This window comes from Nerophis ophidion, linkage group LG04, assembly GCF_033978795.1.
Source record: "Nerophis ophidion isolate RoL-2023_Sa linkage group LG04, RoL_Noph_v1.0, whole genome shotgun sequence".
NCBI lineage: Eukaryota > Metazoa > Chordata > Actinopteri > Syngnathiformes > Syngnathidae > Nerophis > Nerophis ophidion.
The window spans coordinates 1,748,291-1,757,909 of NC_084614.1; the positions used below are offsets into that span (position 1 = coordinate 1,748,291).

Below are 9,619 nucleotides of genomic sequence, written 5' to 3' on the forward strand. Positions count from 1 at the left end.
GCATGTTAGTGTTTAGTGATTAGCACATTAGTGTTTAGTGATTAGCACGTTAGTGTTTAGTGATTAGCATGTTAGTGTTTAGTGATTAGCATGTTAGTGTTTAGTGATTAGCACGTTAGTGTTTAGTGATTAGCATGTTAGTGTTTAGTGATTAGCACATTAGTGTTTAGTGATTAGCACGTTAGTGTTTAGTGATTAGCATGTTAGTGTTTAGTGATTAGCATGCTAGTGTTTAGTGATTAGCACATTAGTGTTTAGTGATTAGCACGTTAGTTTTTAGTGATTAGCACGTTAGTGTTTAGTGATTAGCATGTTAGTGTTTAGTGATTAGCATGCTAGTGTTTAGTGATTAGCACATTAGTGTTTAGTGATTAGCACGTTAGTGTTTAGTGATTAGCATGTTAGTGTTTAGTGATTAGCATGTTAGTGTTTAGTGATTAGCACGTTAGTGTTTAGTGATTAGCATGTTAGTGTTTAGTGATTAGCACGTTAGTGTTTAGTGATTAGCATGTTATTGTTTAGTGATTAGCACATTAGTGTTTAGTGATTAGCAGATTAGTGTTTAGTGATTAGCATGTTATTGTTTAGTGATTAGCACATTAGTGTTTAGTGATTAGCAGATTAGTGTTTAGTGATTAGCATGTTAGTGTTTAGTGATTAGCACATTAGTGTTTAGTGATTAGCACGTTAGTGTTTAGTGATTAGCACGTTAGTGTTTAGTGATTAGCACGTTAGTGTTTAGTGATTAGCACGTTAGTGTTTAGTGATTAGCATGTTAGTGTTTAGTGATTAGCACGTTAGTGTTTAGTGATTAGCACGTTAGTGTTTAGTGATTAGCACGTTAGTGTTTAGTGATTAGCACGTTAGTGTTTAGTGATTAGCATGTTAGTGTTTAGTGAATAGCACGTTAGCGTGGTCATTAGCACCTTAGTTTTTAATGATTAGCATGTTAGTGTTTAGTGATTAGCACGTTAGTGTTTAGTGATTAGCACGTTAGTGTTTAGTGATTAGCACGTTAGTGTTTAGTGATTAGCACGTTAGTGTTTAGTGATTAGCATGTTAGTGTTTAGTGAATAGCACGTTAGCGTGGTCATTAGCACCTTAGTTTTTAATGATTAGCATGTTAGTGCTTATTGATTAGCATGTTAGCGTGGTGTCAGTTTATGTGATGCTAAATGTTTAATATCATGTATATATGAGTGTTGTAGTACTAAGTAGTACTAAGTTGTACTATGTAATACTGTAGTATTTGTATTCTTGCCTGACACAAATGCTAATTGCTAATGCTAGCCGCTGCCTGCTGAGTATCCCCCGGCTTGACCCCGCCCCCTGGCAGGCTGGTCGCCGAGCACGATGGCGCTGGCGGCTGTGGTCGATGATGTCGTCTTCCTGCTGCGGCGCCAACAAAACAAGGAACATGTCGGCTCTGGACTTCCTGCTGGGATGGCGGCACCTGATTCTGGCCTCAGGTGATGGCGCCCGGCCCGCCAATCACGTCGCTCCGTTGCTCAGAGAGGCTAATCTGTGCCATGGGTGAGTGTGTGTGTGTGTGTGTGTGTGAGTGTGAGTGTGCGTGTGCGTGTGCGTGTGCGTGTGCGTGTGCGTGTGCGTGTGCGTGTGCGTGTGAGTGTGAGTGTGTGTGTGTGTGTGTGTGTGTGATGTTGGAGGAAGAACAGAAGGTTCCAGCAGGATGTTGTCAACTTACATGTGTTGAAATCACACACACTGCAGAGGTCAGAGGTCATTTCTAAAGGTAAATTGTAAAGTACACACACACACACACGCACAGGCACGCACACGCACATAATACACGCGGACAGGCACACACACACGCACAGGCACGCACACACACATAATATACACGCACACGCACACACACGCACACACACGCCAGGACAAAACAAACAATGACACAAATTAGGGGATCAGCGGGGGCGGGAGAGAGAGAGAGAGAGAGAGAGAGAGCGAATCGATCTGCGCAGGCGCACACAGTCTGCTCAGACGGACGTTGGACAAAGTTGTGTGAGCAAGTGTGTGTTGTGTGTGTGGTTGTGTGTCCGCGGAGCAACATGTGGCTGACATTGTGGGTACGTCGCTTCTCTCTTTTCACCTCCGTCGTCTTCTCGTCGCCGAGTGCGCGCGCGCGGACTTAGACCGAGCCGCTGACGAGCACGCGCGCGACGCGGCTATTAACGGCTGCTGCTGCTGATGATGATGATGATGTTTGATGAGGGGATGAAGATGGGATGGGGTGGGGGAGGGGCCGTCCTGTTGTGTTTGTGCTGCGCACGGGCTTGTAGTTACGGTAACTTGTCTGTCAATGGACCAATGAGAGGCTGCACAGTCGTAGAGTCCCGCCCCCTTATGAAGATCCCCTCATTACGCGATGGAACGTGACAATTGGTCCTAAGCCCCGCCCACTGGGCTGTGTGCAGGTGCTAATGGCGTGGTGCGGGTGGCGCTGTGATGTCATCAGGGCCTACGTCTTCCAGGCCAGCCGACCTGCGGAGGGCGGCGAGGCCCCGCCCCCGCACGCCAAAGGTGAGGAGGCGCTGGGTTCAGTCCCTGCCCTGCGGCCCACGCTGAGACCGTGTGTGTGTGTGTGTGTGTGTGTGTGTGTGTGTGTGTGTGTGTGTGTGTGTGTGTGTGTGTGTCCAGTGGTGTCCCAGTGGGTCAGCTCAGCGGGGTCCTGCAAGGGGCGGTGCTTTGAGCTGGAGGAGGCGGAGCCACCAGGTTGTCGCTGTGACAATTTGTGTAAGACCTACTACAGCTGCTGCTCCGACTTTGACCACCACTGTCTAAAAACAGGTGAGTCACATGACCTCGCTGTCAAGTGAGTCACATGACCACCACTGTCTAAAAACAGGTGAGTCACATGACCTCGCTGTCAAGTGAGTCACATGACCACCACTGTCTAAAAACAGGTGAGTCACATGACCTCGCTGTCAAGTGAGTCACATGACCACCACTGTCTAAAAACAGGTGAGTCACATGACCTCGCTGGGTGTGAGTTTTTCCTTGCCCTTATGTGGGCTCTACCGAGGATGTCCTAGTGGTTTGTGCAGCCCTTTGAGACACTAGTGATTTAGGGCTATACAAGTAAACATTGATTGATTGATTGATTGATACTGTCAGGTGAGTCACATGACCACCACTTAGCATAAAAGGCAGCTTAATTGGCCTCGTTTTTCTTCATTTAATCGTAAAATAAAACTCAGTTTATCTTAATTTTTTTCTTAGCTTAATTTACCTTATTTCAACTTATTTTATTTTAGTTTATTTGAGAGCAACTTAGTTTATTTTAGCCTAGATTAGCCTATCTCAGCTCAGTATATTTAGTTTATTTTATGTTAGCTTATTTTAGCTTTGTTTATTTCTGTTGAGTTTATCTTAGCTTAGTTTATCTTGGTTATGTTGAATTATCTTGGTGTAGCTTATTTTAACTTAGTTTATTTGATCTTTGTTTAGGTAAGTTTAGGTGTGCTCTATTTTAATCTAGGCTTAGTTTAACTTCATTTACATATTCTTGTCTTATAATAGTTGAGTTTATTTTAGCTGATCTTATATTAGTTTATCTTCATTTAGTTTATTTTAGCTGATCTTATATTAGTTTATCTTCATTTAGTTTGTTTTAGCTGATCTTATATTAGTTTATCTTCATTTAGTTTATTTTAGCTGATCTTATATTAGTTTATCTTCATTTAGTTTATTTTAGCTGATCTTATATTAGTTTATCTTCATTTAGTTTATCTTAGCTGAGCTGATCTCAGATGAGTTGATCTTGCGTTAGTTGAGCTGATGTTGGGGTGTGTGTGTGTGTGTGTGTGTGTGTGTGTGTGTGTGCGTGTGTGTGTGTGTGTGTGTGTGTGTGTGTGTGTGTGTGTGTGTGTGTGTGTGTGTGTGTGTGTGAGCAGCGGGCGGGTTCGAGTGCCGTCAGGAGCGTTGTGGCGAGGGGAGGAGGGAGGAGCACGCCTGCCACTGTGACCAGGACTGCCTGGAGCGAGGCGACTGCTGCTCCAACTACAAGTCGGCGTGCAAAGGTAAGGTAACGCCCTCGCCATCACACACCTGCCGCTGAGTCTGCTTCACCACTTGTGTTGGAGGTGAGGAGGCGTGGCTTCAAGGAGACTGCGAGGACATCGGCAGCGCCGAGTGTCCCGCTGGGTGAGTACGCTATGCTGATTGGGCGGGCGCTATGCAAATGATATGCAAATGAGCGCTCTGGCCCCCGCAGCTTCGTCCGCCCCCCCTCTCATCATGCTGTCCGTGGACGGCTTCCGGGCGTCTTACCTGAAGAAGGGCGCCTCCGTCATCCCCAACATCCACAAACTCAGTAGGTGGCCCCGCCCCCTTCTCCTACAGCCCGCCCCCTCCCGGTAACCACAGGTGTTTCCCGTCAGGGACGTGCGGGACGTCGGCGCCCTACATGCGCCCCGTGTACCCCACCAAGACCTTCCCCAACTTGTACACCCTGGCCACGGTGAGTGTCATGTGACCTGCTGGCGGGGGAGGGAGGGGCCACGCTCTCACCTGCGTGTGTGTCCTCAGGGCCTCTACCCCGAGTCCCACGGCATTGTGGGTAACACCATGCACGACCCCGTCTTCAACGCCACCTTCAGCCTGCGCACCCGGGAGAAGCTCAACCACCGCTGGTGGGGGGGGCAGCCGGTGAGTGGGCGGGCAAAGGGGGCGGGGCCAGTGGCTTGTCCTTTGTGTCACGCCGCCTTGTCGCCCGCAGATCTGGATCACGGCCGAGGAGCAAGGCGTCAAGGCCGGAACTTTCTTCTGGCCCTGGTAGGTGATCTCACCCTCCCTCCATCCCTCCTTCCTCCCTCCATCCATCCTCCCTCCCTCCCTCCATCCTCCCTCCCTCCTCCCTCCATCCCTCCTTCCTCCCTCCATCCCTCCTTCCTTCCCTCCATCCCTCCTCCCTCCATCCCTCCTTCCTCCCTCCATCCCTCCTTCCTTCCCTCCATCCCTCCTCCCTCCATCCCTCCTTCCTCCCTCCTCCCTCCCTCCTCCCTCCATCCTCCCTCTATCCCTCCTTCCTTCCCTCTTCCCTCCCTCTATTTCTCCCTCCCTCCCTCCATCCCTCCTTCCTCCCTCCATCCCTCCTTCCTCCCTCCTCCCTCCCTCCTCCCTCCATCCCTCCTCCCTCCCTCCTCCCTCCATCCCTCCTTCCTCCCTCCATGCCTCCTTCCTCCTTCCTCACTCCTCCCTCCATCCCTCCTTCCTCCTTCCTCCCTCCTCCCTCCATCCCTCCTTCCTCCCTCCATCCCTCCTTCCTTCCCTCCATCCCTCCTCCCTCCCTCCTCCCTCCATCCCTCCTTCCTCCCTCCTCCCTCCATCCTCCCTCTATCCCTCCTTCCTTCCCTCTTCCCTCCCTCTATTTCTCCCTCCCTCCCTCCATCCCTCCTTCCTCCCTCCATCCCTCCTTCCTCCCTCCATCCCTCCCTCCTCCCTCCATCCCTCCTCCCTCCATCCCTCCTTCCTCCCTCCATGCCTCCTTCCTCCTTCCTCCCTCCTCCCTCCATCCCTCCTTCCTCCTTCCTCCCTCCTCCCTCCATCCCTCCTTCCTCCCTCCATCCCTCCTTCCTTCCCTCCATCCCTCCTCCCTCCCTCCTCCCTCCATCCCTCCTTCCTCCCTCCTTCCTCCATCCTCCCTCTATCCCTCCCTCCTTCCCTCTTCCCTCCCTCTATCTCTCCCTCCCTCCCTCCCTCCATCCCTCTTTCCTCCCTCCTCCCTCCCTCCTCCCTCCATCCCTCCTTCCTCCCTCCTCCCTCCCTCCTCCCTCCATCCCTCCATCCCTCCCTCCTCCCTCCATTCCTCCTTCCTCCCTCCTCCCTCCTCCCTCCATCCCTCCTTCCTCCCTCCATCCCTCCTTGCTTCCCTCCATCCCTCCTCCCTCCCTCCTCCCTCCATCCCTCCTCCCTCCATCCTCCCTCTATCCCTCCCTCCTTCCCTCTTCCCTCCCTCTATCTCTCCCTCCATCCCTCCTTCCTCCCTCCATCCCTCCTTCCTCCCTCATCCCTCCTTCCTCCCTCCTCCCTCCCTCCTCCCTCCATCCCTCCTTCCTCCCTCCATCCCTCCTTCCTCCTTCCTCCCTCCTCCCTCCATCCCTCCTTCCTCCCTCCATCCTCCCTCCATCCCTCCTTCCTTCCCTCCTCCCTCCCTCTATCTCTCCCTCCCTCCCTCCTCCCTCCATCCATCCATCCTCCCTCCCGCCCGCATGACCCCTGACCTCCTTCCAGGGTCATCCCGCTGGAGCGCCGCATCCTCACCATCCTGCACTGGCTGCACCTGCCCGACCAACACAGGTGTGCCCCTCACACGCCCCCTGCAGGTACACCTGTGCTCACCTGCTCCTTCTGTGTTGTCCAGACCTTACGTCTACGCCGTGCACTCCGAGCAGCCCGACACCTTCGGACACCGCCTGGGACCCCTCAGCAGCGAGGTCAGGTCCGGGGGACGCCTGTGGGCGGGGCCACTGGCTTGATGCCGCCTCCTCTGTGTTTGTGTGTGTGTGTGTGTGTGTGTGTGTGTGTGTGTGCAGCTGGACAACCCCCTGAGAGAGATAGACAACATCATCGGTCAGCTGATGAACGGATTGAAGCAAATGAATCTTCATCGATGTGTCAACGTCATCGTCGTGGGCGACCATGGTGAGTGATGAGGATGATGATGAGAATGATGATGATGTTGATGATGATGAGGATGATGTTGATGAGAATGAAGATGATGATGTTGATGATGATGAGGATGACGTTGATGAGAATGAAGATGATGATGATGATGTTGATGATGATGATGATGATGAGGATGATGAGGATGATGTTGATGAGAATGATGATGATGTTGATGATGAGGATCATGTTGATGATGATGAGGATGATGTTGATGAGAATGAAGATGATGATGTTGATGATGATGATGATGATGTTGATGAGAATGAAGATGATGAGGAAGATGTTGATGATGTTGATGAGGTTGATGAGGATGATGTTGATGGTGATGATGATGAGGATGATGTTGATGATGATGTTGATGAGGATGATGTTGATGAGAATGAAGATGATGATGTTGATGAGAATGAAGATGATGAGGATGATGTTGATGATGAGGATGATGTTGATGAGGATGATGTTGATGATGATGATGATGTTGATGAGGATGATGTTAATGATGATGATGATGATGTTGATGAGGATGATGTTGATGAGGATGATGTTAATGATGATGATGTTGATGAGGATGATGTTGATGAGGATGATGATGATGATGATGTTGATGAGGATGATGTTGATGAGGATGATGTTGATGATGATGTTGATGAGGATGATGTTGATGAGAATGAAGATGATGATGTTGATGAGAATGAAGATGATGAGGATGATGAGGATGATGAGGATGATGTTGATGAGGATGATGTTAATGATGATGATGATGATATTGATGAGGATGATGTTGATGAGGATGATGTTGATGATGATGATGAGGATGATGTTGATGAGGATGATGTTGATGATGATGATGTTGATGAGGATGATGTTGATGAGGATGATGTTAATGATGATGATGATGATGTTGATGAGGATGATGTTAATGATGATGATGATGATGTTGATGAGGATGATGTTGATGAGGATGATGTTAATGATGATGATGATGATGTTGATGAGGATGATGTTGATGATGATGATGAGGATGATGTTGATGAGGATGATGTTAATGATGATGATGATGATGTTGATGAGGATGATGTTGATGATGATGATGAGGATGATGTTAATGATGATGATGTTGATGAGGATGATGTTAATGATGATGATGTTGATGAGGATGAGGATGATGTTAATGATGATGATGATGTTGATGAGGATGATGTTAATGATGTTGATGAGGATGATGTTAATGATGATGATGTTGATGAGGATGATGTTAATGATGATGATGTTGATGAGGATGATGATGATGAGGATGATATTAATGATGATGATGTTGATGGGAATGATGTTGATGCGGATGATGATGAAGAGGATTATGTTAATGATGATGATGTTGATAAGGATGATGTTGATGAGGATGATGATGAGGATGATGATGATGATGAGGATAATGTTGATGAGGATAATGGTAATGAGGATGATGTTGATGATGATGTTGATGAGGATGATGTTGATGAGGATGATGTTGATGATGATGTTGATGAGGATGATGTTGATGAGGATGATGTTAATGATGATGATGTTGATGAGGATGATGTTGATGAGGATGATGTTAATGATGATGATGTTGATGAGGATGATGTTAATGATGATGATGTTGATGAGGATGATGTTGATGAGGATGATGTTAATGATGATGATGATGATGTTGATGAGGATGATGTTGATGAGGATGATGTTGATGAGGATGATGAGGATGATGTTGATGAGGATGATGTTAATGATGATGATGATGATTTTGATGAGGATGATGTTGATGAGGATGATGTTAATGATGATGATGATGATGAGGATGATGTTGATGAGGATGATGTTGATGATGATGATAAGGATGATGTTAATGATGATGATGTTGATGAGGATGATGTTAATGATGATGATGTTGATGAGGATGAGGATGATGTTAATGATGATGATGATGTTGATGAGGATGATGTTAATGATGTTGATGAGGATGATGTTAATGATGATGATGTTGATGAGGATGATGTTAATGATGATGATGTTGATGAGGATGATGTTGATGAGGATGATGATGATGAGGATGATATTAATGATGATGATGTTGATGGGAATGATGTTGATGCGGATGATGATGAAGAGGATTATGTTAATGATGATGATGTTGATAAGGATGATGTTGATGAGGATGATGATGATGATGAGGATAATGTTGATGAGGATAATGGTAATGAGGATAATGTTGATGAGGATGATGTTGATGATGATGTTGATGAGGATGATGTTGATGATGATGATGTTGATGAGGATGATGTTGATGATGATGATGAGGATGATGTTAATGATGATGATGTTGATGAGGATGATGTTGATGTTGATGAGGATGATGTTAATGATGCTGAGGATGATGATGATGATGAGGATGATGTTGATGAGGATGATGTTAATGATGATGATGATGTTGATGAGGATCATGTTGATGAGGATAATGTTGATGAGGATGAGGATGATGTTGATGAGGATGATGTTAATGATGATGATGTTGATGAGGATGATGTTGATGATGATGTTGATGAGGATGATGTTGATGATGATGATGTTGATGAGGATGATGTTGATGATGATGATGAGGATGATGTTAATGATGATGATGTTGATGAGGATGATGTTGATGTTGATGAGGATGATGTTAATGATGCTGAGGATGATGATGATGATGAGGATGATGTTGATGAGGATGATGTTAATGATGATGATGATGTTGATGAGGATCATGTTGATGAGGATAATGTTGATGAGGATGAGGATGATGTTGATGAGGATGATGTTAATGATGATGATGTTGATGAGGATGATGTTGATGAGGATGATGTTGATGAGGATGATGTTGATGAGGATAATGTTGATGAGGATGATGTTAATGATGATGATG

General features: G+C 47.0%; 1 protein-coding gene across 1 annotated transcript; it reads left to right on the forward strand.

The window, feature by feature from the left end:
- Positions 1-1,969: 1,969 nt before the first annotated feature.
- On the forward strand, positions 1,970-6,671 carry LOC133550645 (ectonucleotide pyrophosphatase/phosphodiesterase family member 2-like). The gene is made up of 12 exons (XM_061896569.1): positions 1,970-2,087; positions 2,436-2,541; positions 2,659-2,808; positions 3,915-4,040; positions 4,104-4,164; positions 4,218-4,333; positions 4,401-4,480; positions 4,549-4,668; positions 4,739-4,794; positions 6,253-6,318; positions 6,383-6,455; positions 6,555-6,671. The coding sequence occupies exons 1-12, from the start codon at positions 2,070-2,072 to the stop codon at positions 6,669-6,671; spliced, it is 1,089 nt and encodes a 362-aa protein (XP_061752553.1). The 5' UTR covers positions 1,970-2,069.
- The last annotated feature ends 2,948 nt before the right edge of the window (positions 6,672-9,619 follow it).

Excerpts from the sequence above, each read along its gene's own strand:
- LOC133550645 (XM_061896569.1), top strand. Across the intron at positions 2,809-3,914 it reads CCACCACTGTCTAAAAACAG|CGGGCGGGTTCGAGTGCCGT; the intron begins GTGAGTCACATG and ends GTGTGTGAGCAG. Across the intron at positions 4,334-4,400 it reads CCCCAACATCCACAAACTCA|GGACGTGCGGGACGTCGGCG; the intron begins GTAGGTGGCCCC and ends GTTTCCCGTCAG.